The sequence below is a fragment of the Canis lupus genome, chromosome 24 (genome assembly GCF_003254725.2).
Source record: "Canis lupus dingo isolate Sandy chromosome 24, ASM325472v2, whole genome shotgun sequence".
In the NCBI taxonomy this organism is placed as follows: Eukaryota; Metazoa; Chordata; class Mammalia; order Carnivora; family Canidae; genus Canis; species Canis lupus.
The window spans coordinates 2,989,162-3,002,609 of NC_064266.1; the positions used below are offsets into that span (position 1 = coordinate 2,989,162).

Below are 13,448 nucleotides of genomic sequence, written 5' to 3' on the forward strand. Positions count from 1 at the left end.
GTCGATGAAATCACTCCAGCTTGAATTGCTAAGAAATCAGAGAGCTAAGATGAGCCAAATCAGCCTCCCTTTCCCCATTAGGAATAGCAGAGGGAAACTCATGGATGGGACAGCTCCCTGCCTGCCTCTCTCTGAGGCCTGTGTTCCTGTGCCAGTTGGTACTGTTACTGAAGGAGGTGACCTAGCAGGGAAGGCATGGCCACTAAGAACAATTCTAAGGGGATCCCTGGGTGGCGCAGCGGTTTAGTGCCTGCCTTTGGCCCAGGGCGCGATCCTGGAGACCCGGGATCGAGTCCCACGTCGGGCTCCCTGCATTGAGCCTGCTTCTCCCTCTGCCTGTGTCTCTGCCTCTCTCTCTCTGTGTGTGACTATCATTAATAAATAAATAAATAAATAAATAAACAAACAAACAAACAAACAATTCTAAGGAGAGGGGCCTCGAGGCTCAGCTAGGAGGATGCCCAGCCCCAGCAGCACAGGGAGCCTGAGCCCTGGAAGGGCTTCCTGCCTTGTGGATTCCACATGGCTCTGGGCACCACTCTGCTGTGACCCTGCCTTCAGGAACACTTGTCAAGATTGACCTGAGTGTTCCCTCGGATGTGGGAAGGACATGGTCATAGAAGGCTGAAATGCTCCCCAGAGGGTATGAATGAAAACCAGCCTACAGCCTCAGCAATAAATGAGAGCAGTGCACTACACAGGCACCTGGAGAATTCCACCTAGCTAGTTGTATCTGGTGGGCAACAGGGGTGGCAGGGGAGCAGGGGAGTATTCTAAGTCTGAACTGTAGTTACAGACTTAGGTGTCCCATCCAGGATGTGGGCCAAAGGCATTAGAGTGCCAGCTTCAGCTCTGGCTCAGGTGAGCTGCCAACCCTGCCTTCCAGGCAGCCCAGCCTGAGCCCCCACCCTCAGCAACACCTGCTGCTCCTTTTCTTACCCCATCTTAGGAGACATCATGGACAGTCTCCCCTTCCTCACCCCACCACCATCTTTAACAATAGAGTTCTGCTGCCCTAGGGCCATCCCTCACTGGGGCTGACTCCCTCTGCCAATAACTGAGCTTCCTGGTGCTCTGCAACCCCATGGTTCTAGTCTGGCCCCCACAGATCTGTCCTCCATACTGCCACCAGAGGAATTTATCTGCACGAGGCCTGACCAAGTCACCACAGAGTTAGAGCATGGCATTCAGGGACATACACCAACAGGTCCCTGCCTGTTCCCAGGACTGTGTCAGTCTTTCAGAGTAGGGACTGTGTCTGCCCTGTTCATCTTGTGCCCTGTGGTTGTGGTTGTTGTTTGCTGTTGTTTTGGGGTTTGGGTTTGTTTGTTTTTTTGCCTTTTTCCCCTTTTATTTTTATTTTTATTTTTTTTTGGCTTACACAACATGGGAATGTATTAGTTCATATAGCTGGAAAATACATGGGTATGGAAGAATTTGAGGTTGGTTGATCCAGGAGATTAATAGTGTCAACACTGATCTAATTGGCTCTTCTGCTCCATAGTCCACAGTGCCTTCATCTTAGGGTGGGATGTCTGCAGGGTTGGAGGATGTCTGCCAGTAGGAGTCAGGGTCCTCTGTGTCCTTGCTTATGTTCAGCAGGACTTCCATCACAGCGTTCTGGTAAAGGGTACTAAGACACATTAGCCACGGCTTCTCGCTCATCCATGTACCAAAGACTGAGGCTGGGAATAAAATCTTCTGATTGCTTTCAGCCAGTTCAGGCACACTCCTGGAGCTGGGAGAGAGGACTTGCACAGGAGAGGGAAGGCACCTAGAAAAAAAAATCTACTATTAGTTAAGGAGAGAGAGGGGAATTGATACTGGCCAAGCAACTACATATGTACACTATAGAGAGCATCCAGGAGCAATCCCACTCTTCTAAGTGGGAAGAGGTGGTATATGAGTGGAGAAATTAATAATGAGAAGGAGCTAGGCAGTGTCTGGGGAAGGGGCACTCCAGGCAGAAGGAGCACCAAGTACAAAGGCCCTGAGGTAGAAATGAGTTGGTATATATTCAAAGATCAAGATGTTGGTGTATTGGAGTCCAGTGCAGTGTCAGGGCAGTATGGTGGCTGGTGCCTTGGTACTTGTCAGTTTAGCCAAATCCGGACATTTCCCAGAATTTTTTCCCCTGTATGTTTGTTTGTTTGTTTTTTGAGAGGATGAGGTTGATTACATTTTTTTTTTTTTTGAGTATAGCTGACACAGTGTGATGTTAGTTTCAGGTGTACAACAGTGATGAAACAACCTATACCTTCTGCCATCCCTACCACAAGTATAGCTACCATCTGTCACCATCAGTGCTGACATGTGGTCATTACTCCATGAGTATGTGCTGAGTGAGTACATGAGTGATTTATTCCCCCCGCATCCCCCACAGCATTCAGGTGTGATTAATCCCACCCCACTTGCATCCCCTCCAGCCCAGCCTTGCCTGCCACAGTGCCCTGCTGCCTGCTGCCTGGAAAGAGACACTGTCCTTCTGCATTCTTCCAGACTAAGCTCAACTCTCCCTCCCACCACAATGTGGCCTTTCTGCTGTCTGCCCCACCCTCACACTTCACCCCTCTCTCCCTAGAGGCTTGTTGTCTGCTCTATCATAGCTCTCATTTTCTCCTAGTCCTCTTGTGTGCTTCTAGCTTCTAGATTTAATAGCCATGCCAGCCTTCTGGCTCTACCTCATGACTTGACCACTGTGATGCAGCAGAAACACATCCAGTACCTACTTGTGTTCTTAACTCCTTCAGTTCCATCTTCACCTCAAACTCACCATGTGTCACTCCTCAGAGGGCTATGCAACGCATTAGAAATATAATGGTGAACAAGATGTGGAAAAATTAAACACACGAAAGAATAGGCAGACAAGTACAAAAGATCAGCTTGATAGCTGTTAATGCCATAAGGAAACTATAAGAGGGAAAAAGGATGAAGCTGAAGAGCTGGCGGAGGTGGGCTGCCACTCCTCTGGATGGGCATGGGGGCCTCATTGAGGAGACATTTTAGTGCCATGGTCTGAAAGATGTGGCAGTGTCAGCTACATGCAGACCTGGGGAATGAATGTCCCAGGTAAAAAAGGGAGCAAGTACAGAGGCCCTGGGGCAGAAGCAAGCCAGAGTGCTTGAGGGATTGAAAGGAGCCATTGAGCATAAGGTCATCTGAAGCCTAGAGGCCCCCTCTGAAGAGTGCCTTGAGCACAGATATTCATGCCTCGCGTGTACTTTGCACCTATCAGGAAGGGACAGTCAGGAAGTGTTTATTCTATAGAATTCAAATTAATCCCCTTTGCCTCACCTTCTTTCTTGTTCTGTGCGTTTACTTTGAGATGCTAAATGTTGACTTTTCTGTGTCTCTGTGGTGCTGAGGTCAATTGGTATCTGTTTCATGTGACTTGGAGCTTCTGGTATGGAAATAACTAAGCTTCATATCAAGAGGTTTCCCTAAACAGGGACCCAAAATCAGTGACAAGCCTTTCTTCTCTAGATAATGAGGTATGGATAGCAGTGTAGCCCCAGGCTCTGGCCAGGGAGAGAGGCACAGGGTGTCTTCAACTATTTCATCCACCCCAGCCAGTGGACCTTGTAGGTACCATCCCTCCTCATTAACATGCCATCTAACAAGAAATGGGAGCATCCAGTGTGACCTTGGACACACACCAGACTCTGAAAACATATTCAAAGTAATTGAATACACCATAACATATGAATTATGTTCTCATAGTCCCCAAAGTTTCACATTTCTTAGTACATTACACATGTGGGTTCCGTTTAATTTTATAATATAGAAAATCACTTGATTAGTCTCCATTTATCCAAGTGTAAGATGAAGATCACATCTACCTGGCAGAGCTGTTAATGAAGATTTATCAATGCGAAAATGAGGAAAATTTTTGTAAAGGTCCAGCGCATAGGGAATACTTAGTAATGTACTACATTTTAATTTCTTCTAATTGTCAAAATTATGATTTATGTGATCTGCATGAGGCATTTGAAATCACTGTTTTAATTTTCATATAACTGAATGACAGCTACTTGTTTCTCTAGAATGTTAATACAACTAGTCTGGCTGGACAAGAGGCAGTTACAGGATGGTGATCATCTACAAACTACCTGGTACCAGGACACATTTTTCAAACAATTAATGCCAAACAAGGAAATGTATCCCTAAACATTGCTGGAAAGAAATACCTATTCTTTTCTTCCTAGGACAAGAATACATGTTAAGTTCAGTCCTTTAGTTGGGGGTTTTGTTTCCTTTTATAGTTTTCTAACAAAATCGTGGCTCAGGTGGCCTGTGATGTTCTTCAGTTGCTGGTTTCCTACTGGGAAAAGCTTCTGATGTTTGAAACCTCTCTGCCTCGGAAAATTGCTGAAGTAAGTCTTTTCCTGTAATGCTAAAACATAAGCATTTCCCTCTTATATTCGGTATTCGGTATTTAATTACAGATACTCAAATGATTGTTCAAGAACCGTCTGTTACGTTGCTATATGAGTCATTCATTTTAAGACTAAATCACACTGGCTCTTCTCAGCTGTGATTTCAGGCACTACGTAAAGAAGCCACCAGTGTTCCAGGGTACAGTCTTACACTTGGGAAGTTTGAAAGGCAGACATGACCACAACAAAGAGACCTTTTGTAGATTGAGCTTCATTCATTTAGAGTAATTTGGATGGTGCTAACAAGGAGAAGGCAGCTGGTTATGATGCCCTCTGAGCAGGGCGGGGGGCGGGGGGACCTTTTGTAGGAAACAGGAGTCTCTCCCAGACTGAAGCCCCGGATCACGCTTTTTGCCATTGCGTGACTACCCAGCTGGAATGAGATTACTACTGGAATACCCTCTGGGGGTGGTAATTGGTAGGAGACAGGGACAGAAGGAGCGGGAAGAATCGTCCCAGTGATAATATCCTGGAGGTCGGTTACATCTGAGGATGCTTGTTGTGCACAGGCATGTACCCTCCTCACCTCTGTAGGTGCCTGCATATAAGGCCCATCCATTCCTGTCAGTTTTTAAAGCTACACTTTTTAAAGCATGTCCTGTTCTTCATATATCCAGTGGTAACTCGTCAAGGAAATTTGATTTGTCTCTGTGTGCTGTTACAGGGAGAGAATAAGTGATTCTGATTTATTTTCTCTCAGGCCTAGACAGACTTCACCAGTGAGATCACTTTGTTCTCTCAGAGACCTTAGGTGACCTAGAGTGGAGCAGAGCCCTGGACACAGGAATATGTGATGCTGCAAGTTGTAAAGTTGTATTGTAGGGCAACTGTGTTTAGTTGGCCCTTGAACAACACAGGTTTGAATTGCAGAAGTCCATTTATATGTGGGTTGTTTTGGATAAATATAGTAGAGGACTGTAAATATATTTTATGATTTTCTTGACATTTTTGTTTCTCTAGCTTGCTTAATTCTAAAAACACAGCATAAAATACATATAACATACAAAATATGTGTTGATCCACTGTTTATGTTACTGACGAGGCTTCCAGCCACTAGTAGGCTATTAGTAGTTAAATTTGGCAGGAGTCAAAAGTTATACATGGATTTTTTTATTTTTTTTACTGTGCAGGTTCAGGGAGTTCAGCACCCCTAATCCCCAAATTGTTCAAAGGTCACTTAAAGTTTATCATCGAAAGAGGAATGCCTTTGAGAATACAAGAGATGCTTTTATACCAGGACAACAGATGGAGACCTAGATGGTTTATAAGAAAATCAAATGGAAACATTTTCATAGTTCTTTTTGAAAATATTTTTTTACTTTCATAGTATAAAGTGTGGATGATGAAGGGAATTGAGTGACCACACAGAGAGAAATGTCCCTTCATCAGGGGCTCCCAGTTTCAGCACCAGCAGAGTGGAATGGAGACTAGGCATGGCTCTATCACTTTTTCCGATTTTCAGGATCACAGGCAACTCAGCTTTTTATCACCTTCCCCTAGTGAGTTGACACTAAGCTGGGTTTAGTGCACGGCTATCTTGGGACTCTTATCATATGGTTTCCCAAACTATTGCTATGCTCTATTTCATTATGGATTTGATTTATCTTTTATACAGATCCTTGTGGCCACAATTGCTTTTCTTTTACCAAGTGCAGAGTACTCCTCGGTGGAAACAGATAAGAAGGTAGGTGGCACATCTGCTAAGTTTTTTCCAGAGTTTGTTTTATTTTTTAACATAAGGCAAAATGATAAATAATGTCATACGTAGAGATATCCTTTATGATATTCTTCTGTATTGGTCCTAATGGTCTTCCCTGTGAAAATTATATTTATTCATTTATTTCTTTTGCATTTTTGTACCTACCAAATAATTATTATTGTGCAGAGACAGTTCTGTTGTTTGCTATTACATGTAGTGAAGTTTGAAATTCTGCAATGTGCGGTACTGGGCCTGTTTCCTCTTCCAGTTTATTGTGTCCTTGCTACTCTGCCTTTTGGATTGGTGCATGGCATTGCCAGTGAACACCCTTCTCCACCCAGTGTCCACGGTGGCCCTGGAGGAGCAGCATGCATCCAGAGCTCCTTTGCTGGATTATATCTATAGGGTGAGTCTCCATTTGAGCTTCAAGGACATAGAGTATAGACTTAAGCATCACAGAATTGCCAAAATATGTTCTACATGTTTATTTATTTAACTATACCCTTTTGAAAAGCATATATGGGGGCTCAATCATTTTAAAAGAAATGAATAATTTAAGGAGTGAAAACAGAGCAGGTATTATTGTAGAGATACAATGGTTACCAAATAAAAGCCTACAATTTCACATGACTGCCATCTTTAAACAACTGTAGTTTGACCATCACCACCCCCCTCAGTTTTCATGTGATATGGTCTATCTGTACTTAATTTTAAAAAGAACTGTTTATATTATAGGAATATTTATAAGCCTTAGTTTGACAAAATCTGTTCATCAAAGGAAGAAAAAAGTATAAAGGTCTCAGTAATCTCTTTGCTTCAAAAGATCTTAAGAAATAAATTAAGGAAATATATCACATTACAATATTAGTGTCATCATTTTTATAGTATTTAAAATATTAGAATATCATCTCCTACTGATGCCTAGGTGTGATATTTGCTCTGGACCCTTTGTATTATCCCTTCCATATTGGCTTTATAGTCCCTCCTATGAAAGCCTTACTTATGAATTTAGCACTGTGTATCCATTGAATAATTACTAGAGACAGTCTTGTTTATTTTTTTTTTAGTAACACACCTTTACTAATAACCTTTAAAAAATATTGCAACTCATTAATTTATTACTGTGTTGCCTTATTTTAAAATGTGTTAAATACAAGAAAAGATAATATGGTTGAAATTCAACTATAAAGTATTATTGTATTTTTAAATGGTTTCTTTAGTGATCAAAATTTTAATAACTCTGTTAGGATTAATTAGATACTCCTGTCATCTTTGTGGCTTATAAACCTATGTGAGCCCTGGCTCAGCCAAGTAAAGTAGCCACAGTCACTTAAATTTATCTCTTTTCTAGTATTTCTTTTCTTAATAGATTTCTCTTAAAATTGTTTTAGCAATAAAAAAGTTACCTCCTAGTTAACACAATTCACAAATTTATTGAATAACATTATTGTATTTTTATTTTATTTATTTATTTATTTATTTATTTATTTATTTATTTATTTATTTATTTTTATTCATGAGAGACAGAGAGAGAGAGAGAGGCAGAGACACAGGCAGAGGAAGAAGCAGGCTCCATGCAGGGATCCCAATGTGGGACTCGATCCCGGGTCTCCAGGATCATGCCTGGGCCAAAGGCAGGCACTAAACCGCTGAGCCATCCAGGGATCCCCCATTATTGTATTTTTAAAAGAAGCTTTGTATTAAAGTATAATATGCATCCAGAAAACAGCATCAATCATAAGTGAGAGGTTGATGAATTTTTACAAAGTGAACACACCTGTGAAACCAGATCCCAGCTGCAGAAACTGAATGTTCTTGGTATCCCAGAAGCCCCCATCATGCCTCCCTACTAGTCACTATCTCCATTCACATACGTGGGGTAACCACCAATCTGTCTAACAGTATAGATCGTTTTTGTACTTCGTATAGCTGGAATTACACAGTGTATGCTTCTGTGTCTGACGTCCTTCATTCAACATTATTTCTGAAGGAGTCATTCATACTATTGTGAATAGCTGTAGATTTTTCACTCATTGCTATTTAGTATTACACAGTGAAAATAAGCCCATGATTTATATATCTATTCTATTGTTGATAGAAATTTGGGCGGTAGAGTTTGGGACCATAAAAAGAAGTTCTATGAATATTCTGATGGACCACAGCAGGACTTAGGTGTGTACAACCACCCAGAAGGGTGGCAAAATAAACACTTTTTAACCTTCACTTTCCTTTTGTCTTGAGCATATATTTATTGGCATTGATGTAGAAGGAGCAAAATAAATTTGCAGATAGCAAGATGTTTTAGAATGGAAGGGATTCTATGTCTTTTTAAGTATTACCAAGCCTATCAAGTGTTACCTACCTTCTAAATGCTGTTGTAGTTTGGCAGATTGTCAGGGAACAGGTTAGTTGCATCCCTGGAACACATTCCCTTCTGTTTTTCACAGGTCCTGCACTGCTGTGTTTGTGGCTCAAGCACATACACCCAACAGAGTCACTATACACTGACCCTAGCCGACCTGTCATCCCCAGATTATGACCCCTTCTTACCACTGGCGAATGTGAAGAATTCAGAACCAGTCCAATATCATGCATCAGCAGATTTGGGCAACCTGCTCACAGTTGAAGAAGGTAAGATTCTTCAGAATATTAATTCTCATGGGTGAGAATAGGAAAGATTATAGCCTTTGGTCCATGCTTGCTGTGTTATTTTTAAAAATCTAGTTGTTTCTGGTTTCTAGACTCCTTTGTGATAGCAAATTCTGCCTTCCTAGTTTTTCTTTTTCTGTTTCTTCACCTTCTCTCTCTTTTCTCATCTTAGTTGAATTTTGTATTTAGGACTTATATGTCTCAGACCTATGAGACCCACAGAAAAAAAGCTCATTTTATATCTCAGGAATTTTACATGCAACTGGAGAGACAGAATTAATGTAGGTGTACTGTTTGTGGAACAGTAGCACCTAGGAGCTTCCCCTGGGGAAGGGCCTAAGTCAGACGATAGAAGGATGGGCAGACTTTGAAAGGATCTAGTCAAGGGTTACAGGCTAAGAGAGCATCGTAAAGAGAGAGGTGGGGATTTACATCCCTCAGTTTGAGGGTCATTCTGCTAATGGCATAGGTACCATTTTAGAATGTGCATATTGTCAGGATTAGGGACTACTATATGTCTTCCTCAACCACCCTTCTTCCTGAAATTATAAGAGCCTATCTCTGGGCCTTGAAATGTGAATCCAAAGGTAGGTATATCATCTGTATATGTGAAATGATGGCATAGAACCAAACACACATACACACACAGTGTATATAAAACTAGTAAACTCTGAATATTGATGAATCATATCAATGTTAAAATTTCCTGATTGTGATACTGTACTGTACTATGCTATGTAAGGTAGTACCAAGGAAGTGAAGGATATTTGCAAACTCTGTGTTATTTCTTATTAGTGCATGTGAATCTTCAGTTGTCTCTAAGTTAAAAGTAAAAAAAAAAAAAAAAAATGTGGGTGTGGAGTGTTAGATCCATAAAAATGTTACGGACTCTGCAAGTTAAAACCTAGGCACAAGGATGGAAACTTGGGGGTAAAGACCCTTTAAGAAAAAGGAATGAGGGAATGTCACCAGGAAAGAAAAGTCATGGAAAAAAACAAGAAAGAATCCATGCTGAGAAGTCAAGGTAAGAAAGGGGAAAAGGAACCATGGAAGGTCCTTGGTGGTGCTAGGTGCTTCAAAAACATCAGAGAGGGTGGGGCCAAAGCAGGAGCTGTTTTATTTCCCAACTAAGCATTTGGTGGCGAGTTTTGCTGAGTACTTTAGGTATGGGTCGTTAGTCTATAGCTAGATAGGCTGAGCATGTGATTTGGGGATCACTTTTTGGAACCCTGAGACCTTCTTCTTGTAGGGCCTTGGTGGACAAAGGAAGGATAGTAGCCAGGTGAGGGCACAGAGTCCAGGGTGATGCTTGCAAGACTGCAGAGTCTGGAGTATGGTTTAGGCCCAGAGGAAGGGGACAGGTGAGGTGATGATGAAGAGGACAGAAGTGGGGCACGAGTCAGGGGAAAAGGCTCTGGAATTGGCCAGTCCTGATTTTATAGGTTGAGCATCTGAGGTGAAGGGATTTTCCCAAGGGTACATAAATCAGAAGTAATAAAGGTGAAATTTGAATTGAAGATGTAATAACCTAGTTTCAGGAATATCATAGTATTTACTCTGAGATTTTTTCCACTGAGTAGACTATAGATTTAACTTTTAGTTGTGCTGGTGGACAGTACATGGCACACTTTCATACTGTCCTCCCAATTGACCTCCATTTGCTTAATCATTTAGTTGTCTTTCTGGACTTCCACTCTTTTAGATTGCAATATTTTCTTGATTCCCCCCCCCACCATGGTTATAAATTCAAACCATATCTTATCAAAATGACCCTTGATCAATTTCTTTTGTTGGTTCCTACCACCCAGTTTATGTCTTTGAAGGAAAGTAACTTACTTTTTCTGAAAGCCATTAATTTAGACTCATTGCACATGGCTATCCCTAAAATAAGTTCACCATACATTATGACTTGTCACTTGAAAATAGCAGAAAATTGAAAGGTTAGTGCAAAATGAAAAACCTAAAAATGCACATTTAAATTTTGGTACCACCTTGCTTTTGATGTACAACAGTCTTTGGCTATATTCTCCAGAAAACCTCAGGACCTTATGCAGGAACTATGTCCTAACATAGTTCTGTAGTACTAAAAATAACTTTGAACTTTGGTGGCAAAGGAGTTTTAAAATTCACTAACATTCTAATAAAAAAGCAAAGCAGTAAAAATACACTGGCATGCACAGACACTCTTGGTGAGTGGGTACACCCTTAAGAGTGAGAGGAAAATTAAAGATGATAGCTGAAGTCTTTTTTTTTTTTTCTCATTTAGTGTCATCATTCATCACCAAACTATTTTTTTCTCACGTTTCTGGGAAACAATATTATATTTTTATCTAATATTTTCAAGTGACTCTTTCATACGGTATTGCCTACTATTTGATATAAATACTTTCTTTCAAATAGTTACAGGGAATAGACACATTCAGTTACCTACAGCTGAGGTGGCTGCTGGCCCAGCTCAAGGAATAGCCACTGATTGTATGTACAGGTGCTCAGATTTCTCATTATTAATGCCTAATTGCTTTAAAAAGAAGGAAAGAGGATCATCTGGGTAGCTCAGTTGGTTAAGCGGCTGCCTTCAGCTTGGGTCATGATCCCAGGGTCCTAAGATGGAGCCCTACAGCCAGCTTCCTGCTCAGCAAGGAGCCTGCTTCTCCTTCCCCCTCTGTTGCTCCCTCTGCTTGTGTGTGCTCTTTGGTGCTCTCTGTCAAATAAATAAAATCTTAAAAAAAATAATAATAAGGAAAGAGGGGAGTTTTAAAAACTAAAGATTGAAAGACTAAAATTACAAAGACAAACTAAAATTACTGCTTTTCTATTTTAACGCTAAATTTAGCAAAATAGGATAAATATTTGGATTATATTTTTTCATAGTTTGTAGAAGTTATGAGATTGTTTTCTCATCAATGGAGTCTAGATTTTCTCTTTATTTTTTAAGGGAACCACAGGCAATTGATGCTGCTGAAGGCTGCCAGGGAAAAACAATTTTGACTTCACAAATATTCCCTTTCCTTATTCTTAATACCAAAGATATTTAGAATTTTTACTGGCTGTGTTCCGGTCTCTGACTTGATTAGTGTGACTCCAGTTAATTTCCCATTGTAGAATTCAAACACATTCATTAAAATACAAATCTTTATGTATCTCAAATTGAAAGCACAACCTACATAGGTAAAAGCAGAGGAAAGTTGGTTTTCTAGTAGTAATTGTGTGCTTTGGGCTTCACCAAATCGGACCTTTGTCATTAGTTCATAGCCTGCTCCATCATGTCATCACCCCACTGGGTCTTACACTATATTCCTCTGAACCCCCAGCTGGCCATGCTTTTGTTGTTTGGGGCATTAACATTTCTGACAGAGTGTATATTCGTATGGAATGATAAGCATGAATAAAAAGCATCTGTAACTTTTGAAAAAGTTAATATGGACACAAAAGCAAAGGCATTCATAACTGTGATTTCAGGGGAATTAGTTGAGGTATTTAAATTTCTCAGCTGTATGGAAATCATACGCTCTTGTATGAGGGTCAGAAAGGAGAATTTAATGTCAGAGATGGATGTACATGACCTCTGCCTATGAAAACTGAAGTATTCATGTGAAATTTTATTTTACATTATTGAATACAGCAATTTCTTATTCACAGAATAGTAAGAATTAAGAAGAAATTCAAGAAAAGTCAGGACAATCTGTTCATCAGTCATCACACCGAATTTTTTACATTCTAGGATTTGATAGTTTCTTGCTAGGTTTATACATTGTGGTATAATTGATGTTGTATAGGTAAATCCATTGAATTGTTAATGTCTGAGAGGGAAGGTGTTTAGCTCAGAAAGCATAATTTATAGTTATTTGTATTTAAATATCAGATTTTTCTGTTGTGAATTTAGAAATCAAGTATTTCCTAAATCTTTAAGCCCAAAGTGTAAATCTTACTGTATTTAAATATCTAGTGATATTTTTTATTGAAATTTAAAACTTTCGTTTTCACTTGTACTTGGATTAATACATAGTTCTTTTCTAACTTTGGCAGATTACAATTTCCCTGACCATGCTGAAGCTTAAGTGGTTGTTTCATTATATGCTTACAGATTATTTCTCTGCTTCTCCCTTATACCTCCAGCATTTCACCGAGCCCACCTTTACATGCTAGTGTCCGTCTTTCTACATATTTGAAGCCTTAAAAAAAATTTTTTTTTAAGATTTTATGTATTCATAAAGACACACAGAGAAAGGCAGAGACATAGGCAGAGGGAGAAGCAGGCTCCTCCCTGCAGGGAGCCTGATGTGGGACTTGATTCTGGACCCTGGGATCAGGCCCTGAGTCAAAGGCAGACACTTAACCACTGAGCCACCCAGGTGCCCCTGAAGCCTTAAAAATTGTGTAAGTCAGTTGCCCTTGGGCATTTTATCATCAACTGCAAATTCAGTTAAAGCCTATTTCCATGAGTTAATTAATATATCAGATTCTGTTAAATATTTAAAATTCCCAAACAACAAAACATACATTCTTGCAAAGATCTTGAAGCCAACTGCTTTGAATCCATCTACCAAGGCTTGATTGATTCCTATAGCAGAATCTGCCTTTACCCTGGTGAGGGGAGTGTAGGGTAACCCCTGGGGCCTGGACCCCCAGCCCACCACCATTCCCACCAGATCCTCTCCAGCTAC

The 13,448-nt window shown here is 40.5% G+C and overlaps 1 protein-coding gene across 10 annotated transcripts in view; it reads left to right on the forward strand.

The window, feature by feature from the left end:
* Positions 1-13,448, forward strand: part of RALGAPA2 (Ral GTPase activating protein catalytic subunit alpha 2) — a 328,009-nt gene that overhangs the window by 200,996 nt on the left and 113,565 nt on the right. For all 10 annotated transcript variants that reach the window (XR_003144828.3, XR_003144834.3, XR_003144829.3 and 7 more), the window contains 4 exons: positions 4,263-4,373; positions 6,052-6,120; positions 6,404-6,541; positions 8,583-8,766. Coding sequence is in view for 2 of the 10 variants with exons in the window: in XM_025469120.3 (XP_025324905.1) it covers positions 4,263-4,373; positions 6,052-6,120; positions 6,404-6,541; positions 8,583-8,766 (502 nt within the window). In the remaining 8 variants the exon portion in view is untranslated. The remainder of the gene's footprint in view (positions 1-4,262; positions 4,374-6,051; positions 6,121-6,403; positions 6,542-8,582; positions 8,767-13,448) is intronic.